This window comes from Anser cygnoides, chromosome Z (assembly GCF_040182565.1).
Source record: "Anser cygnoides isolate HZ-2024a breed goose chromosome Z, Taihu_goose_T2T_genome, whole genome shotgun sequence".
Classification (NCBI taxonomy): domain Eukaryota; kingdom Metazoa; phylum Chordata; class Aves; order Anseriformes; family Anatidae; genus Anser; species Anser cygnoides.
The window spans coordinates 61,568,412-61,583,169 of record NC_089912.1 but is presented as its reverse complement, the minus strand read 5'-3'; the positions used below and the strand labels follow the sequence as shown (position 1 = coordinate 61,583,169).

General features: G+C 44.5%; 1 protein-coding gene across 1 annotated transcript; it reads left to right on the top strand.

Annotated features, from left to right (window-relative positions):
* Nucleotides 1-206: 206 nt before the first annotated feature.
* Nucleotides 207-13,627, top strand: NARS1 (asparaginyl-tRNA synthetase 1). The gene is made up of 15 exons (XM_066987824.1): nucleotides 207-359; nucleotides 1,895-1,977; nucleotides 2,190-2,255; nucleotides 2,358-2,450; nucleotides 2,883-2,972; nucleotides 3,686-3,764; nucleotides 4,952-5,022; nucleotides 5,283-5,369; nucleotides 7,746-7,967; nucleotides 8,368-8,567; nucleotides 9,010-9,145; nucleotides 10,184-10,297; nucleotides 10,905-11,036; nucleotides 11,597-11,728; nucleotides 12,296-13,627. The coding sequence occupies exons 1-15, from the start codon at nucleotides 317-319 to the stop codon at nucleotides 12,425-12,427; spliced, it is 1,680 nt and encodes a 559-aa protein (XP_066843925.1). The 5' UTR covers nucleotides 207-316; the 3' UTR covers nucleotides 12,428-13,627.
* The last annotated feature ends 1,131 nt before the right edge of the window (nucleotides 13,628-14,758 follow it).

The following is a 14,758-nucleotide window of genomic DNA, read 5'->3' as shown; positions in this document are numbered from 1 at the left end:
CCCTCTCTGGGCAGCCTGGGCCGGGGCTGCGGCACCCGCCCAGCACAGGAGTGCGGCCTGGCGGGCAGGGGGAGCCGCCGGGGCTCCGCTACGGCCCTGCCGCTGCGCCCGGACGCGGGCCCCGCTGACAGGAGCGCGGCTCCGCCCGCCCCGCACCTCCCTGCGGCCCGCCCTGCCCGGCACAGGGCCCCGGCCCCGCGGCTCCACGCAGGGGCGGGGCGGGGCGGGGGGGCCGGGCGGGGCCGGGCGGGGCCGGCTGATGCAAGGCGGCGGAAGCGCGGGGCGGCCGCTTCCGTAGCGCTGCGGCAGCGCGGCCATGGCGGGGGAAGTGATCGGCAGGACGGCGGCGCTCGCCCTGGGTGAGGCGCGGGGCCGGGCGGCCTCCTGCGGCCCGGGGGGGGGCGTGCGGGGCGGTGCGGGGCGGCCCCGCGGCCCCTCGGCCCTCACCGCGGGCAGAAGATGGCGGCGGCCGCGCCCCGCCGGGGCCTCGCGGGCCGGCTCCGCGCCCTGGGGCCGGGCCGGGCCGGGATGGGGGCGGCCGGGCGGCTCGCAGCGGGCCCCGCCGGGCCTGGGGGCAACGGGCAGAGCGCGGGGGGCGCGGGCGGGGCCCGGCCCGGCCCGGCCCGGGGTCACCCCCAGCTGCCGTGCGGGAGGGTCCCGGCGGCCGTCGGGGCGGTGAGGCGGCGGTGCCGAGCCCGGGTGGGCGCCCGGCGCTGCCGTTTCCCAAGAATTCGCCTGTTAAAAGCTAAAATGAGTCAGTTCTGCGCCGCGTGCGGGGCCTTCTGCTGAGCACAAGCCAAACGCCTCCAGCGCCTGTACCGTGGCTGCGTGTGCTGCCTGTGTGTGTGTGTGTGCTGCTCCTAACAGGCCCGTCCGTCCTCTGCAGAGAGTGCAGTTGTTCTGAATGACTTGAGTAAAAAGAAAACAACAACAAGAAAGCGTTGCGTTTTCCTCTAATTAAGGAAAGTACTGCACACACGTATTTTGCTGCATTTCTGGCTGTTAGCTGTGCAAGGGTGGCAAAGAACGGAGCGTGTGCACGTATGGACATACCGATACATGTGCGGGTGGTTATACATCAGTTCATACCTATAAATACTTATACATACGCAGGTACATGTGTGTGTATATGTTTGTATTTACGTGTGTGGCCCAGCCCGCAGCCCTGGCGGCTCCCCCTGCCCGCCTGTTGAGGTGAGAGGAGTGGAGAAGGCGAAGGGGTGCTCTGAACGCAGGACGGGAATGCTGATACGGGAAACCAGGGTTTTGTAATGGCCGTGCGGTCAGACAGAGGTGTAATGTGCTCTGATCCCTGGAAATCGAAACCAAATCGCGTTAGAGAAAAAGGTCCATGTTTTAGCAGTCGGGGCGTGGGGTGGGAGCACCTGGGCAGGAGCAGTGGCCGTGCGTGGAAGGCTCTGGGCCGTGCAGGCCTTATCCTCTGGCCTTTGCGTCCGTTCGGGCACTAGAAAAAAGACGAAGTATCTTCTGTTCTTATAATTTGTGACTCATTCCTTGGCTATGTGTGAGCTAAATGCTGGGTTGAATTGTCTGACTTTTCTCAGCTTATGATCTGCCTGCTTGCCTAGACGTTATGTCCAAAGAAAGCTGCTTCCTTCTTGGCCCCTGGTGTGCAGCCAGGGGCTTCCAAGAGTCCGGTACTTTGGGAGTCCTTAAGGCCTCAACGTAATGCATTTTCTGCGTGGAATGATTTTTAACATGGAAAATACTAACGGGCTCTTACTTGTGCGACCAAGTGATTGTTTCTGAAGGTTTATCACTGCTGATAACCACGAACATTTTATATCTTTTGTGTGTGTCCAGTTTCTTCCTGTGTATTTCCATAGTTGATACTTTTTTTTGAGTAACTGCCTATATTTGTCATGTCTTACAGAAGAGCTGTATGTTTCTGAACGAGAGGGCAGTGATTCCACTGGCGATGGGACACAGAAGAAACCATTCAAAACTGTCTTAAAGGTAACTGCAGAGAACGTGTGCTGTTCTGAAGCACGTGAACTGCTTTAGGTCAAGTGATTGGCCGTGTATTCCTAAATGTAAATTTTATAGCTGCTGTTGCAGCTCCGACCAAAATGTCAGAAGTAGATTGCCTGCTCAGTCCCTTTAATGGGATTACTTCAGTTCACCTGTGGTGTTGTTGATTCTGTCTTTTTTCCCTCCCCACTTTTAAGGCTCTGATGACAGCAGGAAAGGAACCGTTTCCTACTATTTACGTGGATTCGCAAAAGGAAAATGAGGTGCTGTAACACCTTCCCAACAGAAATTATTTTAATACTCCTTTGTGTGAAGTGACACAAATGTAATCTTCTGTCTTCTGCTTTCTCCTTGGTTTGGTTTAGAGATGGGCCATTATTTCAAAGTCACAGATGAAAAATGTCAAAAAACTGTGGCACAGGGAACAAATGAAGAATGAGGCTAAGGAGAAGAAAGAGGTAGGTTGCGGATGGTGCTAAGCTGGAGGAAGCATGCCTTGTTTCTTTTCCAAAAATATTAAGCAGTGTTGGTGTTGTTTCCTACGCCCCATAAACCTTTAGTTTGTTCTTCATCTGTACCGTATGTTTTACATTTGTTATTTACAGCTTGTCTTTGTTTAGATTAGGACAAGCAATGACTGAAACTGTGTGAGTTTTGAATGATGGCAATCTATTGCCTTTGGACTTTGGGGAAAAATGAGAAATGCTTCTGTGCATTGTTTCTCGTCCTGGTCTTAAATCAGGGCAGGCCAAGCCCCAGCAGGGTAACAACAAGGCTTTTTATGACGTCTGTCTGTAAGTGTACATTGTAGTCCCCAGTAATTATAAAGAGTGAGACTCTTATAAAGCGTGGCCACAGTTATTTAATACTTATTTTTTCCCCTAAACCAGGCAGAAGATCTCTTGAGAAGAGAGAAGAACCTGGAGGAAGCTAAGAAAGTTGTTATCAAGAATGATCCCAGTCTTCCAGAGCCAAAATGTGTGAGTAAGGTCCAGTGCCTGGTTTCCAGCATGTTGTCTGCACAAAGGCTGTCTCTCTGCGTTGTGGTTCTGACAGCTGTTGAAGGCCACTGTCCAGTTGCTGTCACTAAATGTACTTTTGTTTTTCTGGTTATCTGTGTACTCCAGAAAGACCGAAGTCAATATATTAATGCATTGGTGGGTATCTAAACCTTCTCGGTTCATGCACCAGACTTTTCTCTGTCAGTGTTTGCTGGCAGATACCATATGGAAACCATTTGGAAAAGTTTGTGAGTTTTGCTTTGGTTGGTTATTGTAGTGGTGGAGGATGAAGATACCCTGCTGGTCAGAGGACGTAATTTAAGTCACTGACACACCTATAGCAGTTCTTACGTGGCTGTTTGTAGAGTCCTGCTGGATTTGGTGATTCGATGCAGTCCTTAACTTAGTAAGCAGATGTGTGGTGGGGTTTTGGACAGAAGGGGTTTCTATGTACATGTGTAGAAAATGGATCTGATTAGAGCAAGGCACTCTCGTGGTTCCCCTTTGTGAAAGGGGCAGCCAGGTCCAGCTGGGTTTAAATCCTTGTCGCTTTCAAACCAGCGCACACTGTTAGTGTTTAACTGCCTGAAGCACGATCCCTTTCAAAATTACTTGTGTAATTGTGTGGAAAACACCATCTAAATGGTGAGTTATATTCCTATTTTTGATTGCTTTTATTCCCTGCTTTACAGGTAAAGATTGGTGCTCTGGAGGCTTATAGAGGCAAGAGAGTAAAGATTTTTGGCTGGATTCACAGGTTACGTAGGCAAGGTAAGTCACGAGCACTTAAAGCTTATTGAGCCTATGCAGGGAGATGGAACAAACCAAGTAGCCATCAACATTCAGACATTTAATGAATCAGACAGCATCTAGTCTTAAATTTTTAGCTCATCACTTAGATTTGGTGTATCACACTGATCAGTACAACACTAACAAATTCTGTACAATGTATGAAGATGTAGACATTTCTTAGTTGAAAACTTTTGAGATGTTTGATTTGGAGGCCAGTCCTACAGAATTTCTTCAAAAGACTTGTTTCTTACACTAATCGTAGAGACTGAGGAGCTAGATAGCATCCGCTCATAGCGAAATCAGTGAGTGAGAATTTTCTTTAAAGTTTCATAAAGTAACATACCTTCTTTTAGCAGTTTAACAAGTAATACTTGCTTTCAAACTGACCGGTATTTTAGTTAGAATCATAGAATATCTGAGTTGGAAGGGACCCACAAGGATCATCGAGTCCAACTCCTGGGTCCCCAAAGGACCACCCAAAAAAAAAATAAAAAAACAGGTCATGTGTCTGAGAGAATTGTTCAAACGCTTCTCGAACTCTGGTTCGCAAGGTGGCGTTCGCTGGGGAGTGACAGGCTTATGCCAAACTTCCTAGCACAAAGCCTGAAAACCGCAGGCTGCTTCCTGTGTTCTTCTGCCAAACAACTCTGGAAGTGCATGGCAAGGCTGAGTCTGACTTCACAGAGAGCACTTGTTCAGATTGTCACTGTAGGACTTGACCAAGCAGTTATGGATCTGAATATCATGAGCATTTTATAGAAAATCAATGTTTTAATCAGATGCTTTTGCGGAGATGTGGGTGGAGGTGATGTCACTGTATCCACTTCAGGCATAAAGTGGGCCTGTGCGTTCTGCATTGCTGTTAAAGGGGCCTCTGGTCCCCCCTGGGCCGGACCCTGCCTGAGGTCGTGGCGTGGCAGTGCAATCCCAGCTGTGCTGAGGCTGGAGCAGGCAGTGCTCTTGATGTTTCTGTGATCGAGCTAATGCTTTGGTGTTTTCTCAGAACATCTTTGCATGTTTGTTTTTTCTTTAATCGAAAGATGTGATCATGGTCCTTCGTTAATAATCGGCACATCAGTGGGTAATGTTTCTTGGGGGTGGGTTTGTTCAAATGGATCAGGTGAATACGTCTGAGCCTGTATTTTTTTTCTTCTCTTTCTAACCAGGAAAAAATTTGATGTTTGTTGTTTTGAGAGATGGCACAGGTTTTCTTCAGTGTGTCCTTTCAGATGAACTGGTAAGTTGTGATGATTTAATTCTGTTCCCTCATTAAATAAATGAGGTGTTCATACTTCGTCTGTCTTCTATGTAAACAATAGGAAGTTCCCCTAAATCTACTGATTATGTTGTATTTTTGTTAAATTCAGTCTCCTGATGCTAGTTCTTTGTCAATGTGAGCTCTAGTTATCTTGTCTGTGCCTCCAATAGGAGATGTAGATAGGTAAACCAAAAATTAAAAATTACCATAACTGTGTCTCTTTCTTTCTCTCTCTGTAGTGTCAGTGTTACAACGGGCTAATTCTCTCCACAGAGAGCAGTGTTGCAGTGTATGGTGTGCTGAACCTTGTTCCTGAAGGCAAGCAGGTAGGGGAGCTGGATAGTGCTGTGTGTTTCGGTCCTCCTTTTCAACAGTTTATCATTTTCCCGATGAGAGGAAAAGCAGAGGTAGAAATAATTATTGAATGATTTCAGGGGGAATTTGTTCTAGGAAAAAGAACAAACATCCCAAAGTTGCCGCTGTCACCCGCATTTTGTTGTGTGCCATGTGAACCGTATGGCTCTTCTCACTTAACTTTTGCCTGAAACAATTTTCCCCTGATACGTCACATAGATACTTCCTAAAATATAACAGTGGAAAACTATATTAAATAAATAGTTTTATTTTCCTTAACAGGGGTAATGAATGAGGTTTTTCACTTTTTGTTTTGTGAGGTTAAGAACTCAGGGTTAATTCTCTTCTACTGAGTTGAGTTTGTTGACTCTTCACCGTATTGTTCACTGTATAAGGACATTTACTTGTCTTCCAACACGTGGTGGGTGTATGAGCTAGGCAGTTTGCTATAACTTTTTTTGTAGCGCTTTGTTTGCAGCGGTGGTCTCAGATTACTGGCTGGGCAGGTAGCTTTCAAAATACCATGCCGCTTATGCCTTGTCCCTCTCTCATTCCAATCTAGATCTAAAAACTGTTGCTGTTTGGAAGATGGATCGAATATAGAGTTACAGCTAATGCCATGTTAAGTAGCTATGCATAAGGCACAGAGGCACAGTCCATAAAAAGGAATTCAGACTGAAGGCAGCAAAGAAACTTTCAAGTTTACCCCTTCCTTTAGATACATATTCATAATTGTCATTGACTGTGCAGTGAGAGTTGGTTCTCTCTGTGGATCGGCACTCTATTGTCTGGTCTATCGAGTGTGCTGACTCCAGGAAGACAAGAGAAGAAATATATCTGAACAGAATCGCATCCTGAAGTGATGTTATATTGCTTCAAACAGTGTTTCTGAGATGTGTTAGACAATACCTGAGCAAAGTAGTCCCCTCACTGTGGCTGCCGGCAGAGTGTAAAATAAGGGCAGAGTGTTAACCTTCTGTGGTGCTTTGTAGAGAATTCAGTTCACTTTTAAGCAGTGCGCTGTCGGCCATTACCAGCATGTTTTGCTAACGAAACGTGGATAAGCTGAATGGTTCTAGTTTGCCCTGTTACTCGAGTCCTATCCCCAAGAGATCTTCCGAAGGTTACAGAGCCAAGCTCAGTTAAACACGAGTCCATTGCCTGGTGCGTTTGCCTATCAGAAATCAGTATAATTTCCTTTTCTTCACAGCTTATACTACTGTGAAGTCTAAAAACAAGTGCAGGTAAACAGGGATCAAACACTTCTTTTAAACAGCTTTCACGCAATTTAGTAACTAAATTACTCATTTGTACGCGACTGCTCAGAATGTTTCGTACACTGAAAACACTTTGGTTTTGTGTCTCATCACAGCAATAGAATGCCTTTAGTGCACAAAATCATCAGATTTGTTAAAATCTGTTAATTAGACTTTGTAAGTCGGCATTTATACCCTGAAACTGCTGTAAATATAAGAAGGACAGAAGCCTGCTGTGACCCACACGGGGGAGCTGGTGAGGCCGGCAGTGCAGGCAGCCAGGAGGAGCCCTGGCCCCTCTGGCCCCTCGGCTTGCTTATCGCAGCAGGTAGCAGAGGGGACCTGGCCAGCACGAACCTGCTGTTTTCATGTCGTGGTGAAATGCTGCCTTCTGGAAAGCTGGCTCGGGCGTCTCTGACAGATGAACTCACAAGTACCTGTAGTGAGCTAGTTCTTCCTCTGGCGTAATCTAAGGGACTTCTTCGAAGTTTGCCGCCAGAATGGAAGGGGAATGTGGCTCAAACAGTAGGAAGAACAAAATCCATTGAATATCATACTGCAGGCTTGCCCAAGTGTGTTTATGAACATCTCCGAAGAGATTACACAGTCAGTGAGGTCCATTCTCTCCTTGTGACCTTTGTGAAGAATTTTTTTCTTATAGCTAACTGAAATCTTTTTCCTGCAACTTAAGACATTTGTCCTTTTGCTCCATTTCTTCTATAACCACCCATGAAATAATTCAAAGTAGCAAGTAGTTTCCTTCTGTTTAGCGTTTTGTCCTTCCAGCTGAATAAACCCAACCGTCTCTGATATGTTACACTTCAACAGAACGTATCTGGAAGGCTCTGATTATTTGGCAATAGTACTCAGTCCCATTCACATCGAGTCTGACAGACTTGTGGTGGGTTACAAACAGCATTTTCAAGGCTGGTATGACTGGGTTACAAGGCAGTTACTGATAATACTGCAGTTAGAAAGATTTTAGTATCTTTTTGTTTAAACGAGATTGACATCTCTGCCACAGCCAGACGGTGACGTCCAGGGAGTGAAAAGCAGACTTCTGAAAGTTTTGTTTCACTTTTAAATTGGCAGGCTCCAGGAGGCCACGAGCTGAACTGCGACTACTGGGAGCTTATAGGTCTGGCCCCAGCAGGAGGGGCTGACAATCTCCTCAATGAGGATTCGGAGGTTGACGTGCAACTTAACAACAGGCACATGATGATTCGAGGCGAGAATATGTCCAAAATCTTCAAGGTGCGCTCCATGGTGGTACAGGCCTTCAGGGATCACTTCTTTGCCAATGGATATTATGAAGTAAGTATATTTGCCCTTGTTGGTAAGTGACTACTCTAATTTCCTTACTTCAAGGCTATCTTTTTCTGGGCAAACCTGTACAGATTTTCTGATTGACTTGAATTGTTGGGGGGGGAAAAAATCTGTTTCTTAGGAAACTACTGTGCGATCACTTTCATAGACATAGATCTCGACGTTGTGTAGACATTTCTGAGGTAAGTGTTACAGCATGATTCACAAACAGCCTGCATACCTCCTTTCAGGGTGCTGAAGGATATCAGGAAGAAGTACTTGTAGCCATAGCTACGAAAGTTTTGTAGGTGGGATTCTGGAAGAGCGTGCCTTACCTCACTGCTGTAACATGTTGTTGTCACTGTCCTTAATTCTTCACTCAAGTAATGACTCTCTTGTTCTTTAACAGGTCACACCACCAACTTTAGTCCAGACGCAGGTGGAAGGAGGTTCAACCCTGTTCAAGCTGGATTATTTTGGAGAAGAGGCGTACCTAACACAATCGTCCCAGCTCTATCTGGAGACCTGCATTCCAGCATTAGGAGATGTTTTCTGTATTGCTCAGTCATACAGAGCTGAGCAATCCAGGACACGCAGACACTTGGCAGAGTATGGAGAGAGTATACTTCTCTATTGTTTATGTATAAGTGAATTTTTAAAACAAGGGGAGTAGCTGGTGGTTCGATGACAATATACAGCGAGAAGACAGCGTAATGCTACTATGGAACAGCTGATCAAAAGTGTATTTGGAGGTAACTCCTCGTATCAGTGAACGTCCAGCTGGTCATATTTGATGTTCAGTGAAGGGGGATTTGCTCAAAACAGAACTGATACGGTTTTAGGAAGCTCTGTGTTTTTAGAATAAACAGTTCATACTGTTGTTTTCCTTCCTTTTTTTGTATTTGAAGAACCTTATTTCCTTTGCAGTGTAGAAGTGGGAGAGTTGAAAAACAGGACAAAAGTGGGTTTCATGTTTTTTCTTGAGTTTTTTTCATAGCTATAGATTTGTTGCTTGAGTGTGGTTTTGTAATGTCAAGACCTGTTTTTTCAGGTACACTCATATTGAAGCTGAATGTCCCTTTATAACTTTTGAGGATTTGTTGGACCGTCTGGAGAACTTGGTTTGTGATGTAGTTGACAGAGTCTTGGCATCACCTGCATCAAGCTTACTGTTTGAGCTAAACCCGGTAAGCAGCAGTGTGGGGCAGTCTTGAGTAGACACGATCTGCAGCGTACCTTTCCTGATGAACATGTTCATCTGGGAAAGACAAGGCATGGCAATGAGCTCTGCTTACTTAAGTAAGAATATTAAATGACATCAAAGAGTGAAAATGCTGTGAGGCTGGTAACGATTCTTCCAGGAGCTGGGGGGCTGCAGAGGAAGATGTTACCTGCTAGTAAGGTCTAGGAGCCAGCAGCGTGCTGGGATTTATCGTAATGTGTACTGTACCTGTAGAATAAAAACCTCTGTCCTAGGGCTCATAAAATTGATCAGCTGGTACTCGCAGATTGAGCGTAAGGGAGCAATGAAACAACCCTGGCATTTTACTCCCTGTGCTGGAAGGTGCGGCTCTATAAAGCTATCTTCATTTGCTAGAGACCCTTTGTCTCCTGCTGCCTTTGCATAGAAAGTTAGCAGTCTCTTAAAGGCATCTTATCTCCTTCACTAACTTTTCTCTCAGAGCACGTATAGATTCTCTCATCCCTGTCATTTTGACCTGGTTTCCTGATGAGTACTGGAAGGTTCCATTTTCAGTTTGAACTGAGATGGGCAGGAGGTCCAAAGTAACAGAAGCACAACCTGCCCTGTGGGCTTGTCACAAAGGCAAATTCTGCAGCAGTCTGATGCACAAAGAAGCAAAAATGTTCTTTTGTGGCACTGCGTGTGGAATTTCTGCAAACTGTTGAGTCTGAAGCACCTACGTGTGTAATTAATTCATACGGAAAAGGAAAGAGCTCTGAAAATGCTTCCTCTCCTCTCTTCTGCTGTCGTTTTCAGCATCTGTTCTGTGAACTGCACTGGACTTGGAAGATGGTTTTGTTGGGTTCCAGCTTTTCAGTACTTCTGAGCTTTTTAAGCAATAGTTGATACACAACCTGCAAAGGGTAGCGTGTGTGCTTTGAGTGTGGAAGTGGACTAGCTGATTGACTGGAAAAATAAATCTTAAAAATGATACCCTTCCAAGCATTTTGATGTCTTTATTTACATTTATTATTATTTACAGGGCTTCAAGCCTCCCAAACGTCCTTTCCGACGAATGAACTATGCTGAAGCAATTGAGTGGTTAAAGGAACATGATGTGAAGAAGGAAGATGGTACTTATTACGAGTTTGGGGAAGTAAGTCTTTCTGAGTCTCCTTAGAAATTAAAACCAAAATCCCACAGTCCTCCACTAAGGGTACGTGAGTTCCTTGAAGAGCAATGCGTTTGGACCATGATCCCATTGTGTTTGGGATCAGAGACCTCGGGGAGGTCTCCAGCAGCCGCCTGCACGTGGGGCTGGGCACCCTGCTTGGGGGGGCCCTGTTGGGCTGGGGGGTGGGAACCAGGAACACATGGGGCTCCCTGCCCACCCTGACCCATCTGTGGTTCTTGGTCTTAAGGTTTGTGGAAAACAACTTGGGGGAAGAGGAAATGAAGCTCTTCAGTGTTTGTTAGTTGTGTGGAAAGTTTGTTTCAGGTTCAAGGTTTGCCTAGTTTCCTGTGTGAAATGTCGTGTAGACTGTTAAACAGTTTTTTTCTGACCTGTATGTTTTTGAATATAAATATAGTTTCTTGAGTTGTTCTAAGACGTTTGTTTTAAAAATGTAGGTACATGAGGTTGAATGCTTGGATATGTGTGGTCTGAAAGTGTCTTTGTCTGTGTCTTGCCTGATGTGTTGTGGGCCTTGAGGTTTTGGAGTGTTCTTGGTTTTAAATATTAATAGGGCTCTCTTTAACCCTAGGATATTCCTGAAGCTCCTGAGAGACTGATGACAGACTCCATTAATGAGCCAATCTTGTTGTGCCGATTTCCTGCAGAGATAAAGTCTTTCTATATGCAGCGCTGTCATGACGATTCCCGTCTTACTGAATCTGTAAGTTGGTGTTTTACATAGTGGTGTACAGGCTTCTAAATAGAGTGGGAATGTCTCTGTGAATGAGCATGAAATGAATGAGTACTACAGGAAAACGTTGGAGAATTCCATACCAGAATTTGTCTGGGGCCTTTCTTGGCATGACTTGTTGATACTGTAGAAACAAATGAAGCAACACTGAAGTGCTTAAAAAATGTCATTAGATCACAGTGATCATGCTTTTCAATGACCTTTGGTTGGTTCTAGTCTAATGACAATATTTCTGTGACCTCTTGGGGACTATTATCTAAAAACTAGCTGTCTAGCAGCCAGGAAGAGTGGTGGTTTTTAGGACTGTTTTTGTGGTGTAACAGTTTGGTGTCACGAAGAGTGTTAAAGACTAAGTCAGAGATCCTGGTCAGCTGGTTTCTTCCATGTATAAATTGGCTCTGGAAGGAATTGCCTTCTCTCCTTCTGTCATGGAGAGTTAATATTAATGGTAAAACATGTTATGTTTTAAGTTTGGGCTTCATCTTTTTGAGGGCAGCTTAACTGTAATAGTTTGATCTCGTGTGTTGTAGGTTGATGTGTTGATGCCTAATGTTGGTGAAATTGTTGGAGGCTCTATGCGTATTTGGGACAGTGAGGAGCTACTGGAAGGCTATAAGAGAGAGGGCATTGATCCCACGCCGTATTACTGGTACACCGATCAGGTATGTAAAACAGATTCAGTGTGCTGCTTGTCAGACATTTGAATTTTCTTAAACTGCTTCTAAAATGATGCAGTCTAAATTGCATTCATTTTCCGTGACCAAAAGTAGATGGTCGTTTAACCACTGGCAAAATGCAATGGATAATAGTTTCCATTCTGTTAAATTGCTTTTGTTTGCTACAGTGCATGCTGCCCATACCAGATTGCCTTCATTAAACTGGTCTGGGCAGGTATATTCCCCTTGTAATGTCTTCCACAGTGTGCTACCTTTGTGAAGCCCTTGTTAGATAAAGATGGGTTGGTCTTTCCAGACTGGAATAGCTAGCTCTGCAAGGAGAAGAGAAAAGGATGAGTTTGGAGAGAGAAAAAAAAAATCATTAAGACCTCATCTTTCAGCTTCCATTTTTCTCTTCTAGTCCTTACATTGCCCCAGGGAACGAAACACAAATATCTTCTCTGAGGAGAGCATAGTCCGTATTCCTCCTCATTCGTTCAGAATATGGCTTTGGTTTGTTTTTGTCTTAACAAGCAAAGGGTTAATATCTTCTCTGTGATTTTAATTTCACAGAGAAAATATGGTACCTGTCCTCACGGTGGATATGGTTTGGGATTAGAGCGGTTCCTGACCTGGATTCTGAATAGGCACCATATCCGAGATGTCTGTCTCTATCCACGCTTTGTCCAGCGCTGCAAACCATAGCCATCCTTGTGACAAACTCCAAGAAAATCAAGCAACAGATGCTTGGAAAAGAACGATACACTCTACTACAGCCCGTCTGAGAACAAGACTTACTGCAACCTGTTGTTCATACATTCATTAATTTAGTGTGTGAGAAAACACTTTTTTTAAGGAAAATGCTACTAATTAACTGGAAGAATTCTTAGAAAAATAATGTTAGGTGTATTTATGCTCTCAAGTCAACATAAAACAAAAATCCTAAGCTGGTGTTCTAGATTTTTTTTCTCTTGTGGTTTCTTTTGGAGAAATCAGTTCAAGCTTTTAAAATTCCCAAATCCTGACCACTGAGAGTGATATGAAGAAATGTCTTCTAAATGGCTCAACAAAATGTAAAAATGGAGAATAATTGTGCTGTGCTTTTTTTAGCTCTTACTGCTTTTAATGGAAGTTCTGTTTGAGTTTATTCAGTTGTAAGCTATGTAGTATTGAGCACTAAATTCTACTGAGACTTTTTTTTTCTCCCAAATTATTTACTATTAATTCTATTAATTAAAAACTATAAGACTGATAGTGAGGTATGCTTCGATACTTTTTCCTGATGCCCGCGGATGGAGTGCTACAGTGGGACCGTGCACTCCCAGCATAAGCTGCATTACAGTAGGAGGGGATGTGCTTAGAGACACCGGAGTGTTTGTGGTGCCTTTGAAACGAAGGTTATTCCATCTGTTTTAGACAAGAAGTGACTAACCGAAGACCCAAAGAAACTAGCTTTGAAATATAATTGGGTTTCAGCATTGTGTGCTGACTGAATTACTGTCCTCTCTTGGTGAACTGTAATTTGAGCAGTGCTTTCCCACTTCATGCTAAAGGATGTTTTCACGGTAGAACAGTTGCCTTGCTAGCTTGGTGTACTCTTGTCCTGCTGCATCTTAGCAGACTTTCTGGCTGTATTCAGGTTATCAAATAGAATTAAGTAAATATTTAATGTGTTGAATCATCCATCTGTATCCTTTTTATCCATAAATGCGAGCCCTTTTACTAGGAAGAAGAAAATCTGTAGGTGCATCACTGGCTACTTGCACCGAGACTTTATCTGGATTTGCCATTCATGTTGAGCTGTGCGATATCCGTATTTTTGTAATAAAAGGCTTTTTTCTTCACCTTGCATGTTAAATATACAAACTGGTCTAAATCAGCAGCCAATAAATTATGTCAGCGTAAGTTGGTGTGTAGGACAGTAGTTCTTGACCTGTGATGTCTGTTTCTTTACCTTCACTTGGCCTTTGTAGCTTACTTGCTTAAAATATTCTATCCTGGTAGAGACAATCACTGGGGGGGAAAGCAGGAAAAGTAAATTTTCAAGTGCAGTGGATACATGTGCTTTAAAACAAAATTTGCTTTTTTCAAGCTAAATACCTATTAACTTAAAGTCATGATTTTTTTTAATAGTTTGGATAAACTTTCTGGGATACCCAGTAGAAATATTGTCCCGAGAATAAATGAGAGACGTGGTGCTGGATAACTAGCTGCAGAGGCAGCACCTCCAGTGGGAGTGGGCTGGGACTTTGGTTGCTGTGGTCGCTGAGGCGTCTGACGGTGCTTCTCCTGGGCTTGCTGAAGTGGGGCTGGGTTTGTAAGCAGAGATGGTCTCTGTCACACCAACTGATTCGGTGGGAAGGATCGAGGTTGCTTCCAGAGCTTTTAGACCCGACACTGTCTGGGGTTTCCTGGGGACTGCTGAGGCCTGCTGACCTGCAGGGTTGCCCTTTGAAGAGGATGAATGAAAGGTACTCTAAGAAATAAGCGTTGCTAGGATGGTTTTTCTTATCCACACCTCTTTGAATTCACATTTTTCACTGACTTTCTCAGTCTTCCTGTGGCCTAGTCTTTTTCTGACAGAAAAAGACAACAGATTTTAAGAGCTGCTTCTCATACAGTGACGTGCCTCAGCTCTGTTTCTCACATTTGCCCTACTCTTTTTATTTATGCCTTTGTTCTTTGTCTGAACTTAGCAATTAAATTATTCTCTGAAGTACCTGAAAAGGTGTGGTCAACCATAAATTTCCTGTGATTTGGAGTATTTGTTGCAATGTGTTAAGTATATAAACCAGAGGAAGAAGGGAAATATGAACAAGCTTGACTGCAAGAAAACAAAAGTTATTTCTTACTCCTAAACTGATGCATGTGACAACACATTAACAGCGAGCTATAGGAAAAGTCCCCTGTTCAAATGTTGAACGTGCTACCAAATAGTAATCCTACCCTTTGGGCTTTTATTGTTTGTGGGTTTGTTTGTTTTGATTCTTTTGTTGTTTGTTTTTATAATTGCTCTTGTGTTGAGATGCTCAAGAG

What these genes read in the sequence shown, in the direction of transcription:
- NARS1 (XM_066987824.1), top strand. Translation starts at nt 317, where the DNA reads ATGGCGGGGGAAGTGATCGGCAGGACGGCGGCGCTCGCCCTGG. An exon ending in ACACGCAGACACTTGGCAGA is followed by an intron (nt 8,568 to 9,009) that starts GTATGGAGAGAG and finishes CTGTTTTTTCAG; the next exon opens with GTACACTCATATTGAAGCTG. An exon ending in ATTCCCGTCTTACTGAATCT is followed by an intron (nt 11,037 to 11,596) that starts GTAAGTTGGTGT and finishes CGTGTGTTGTAG; the next exon opens with GTTGATGTGTTGATGCCTAA.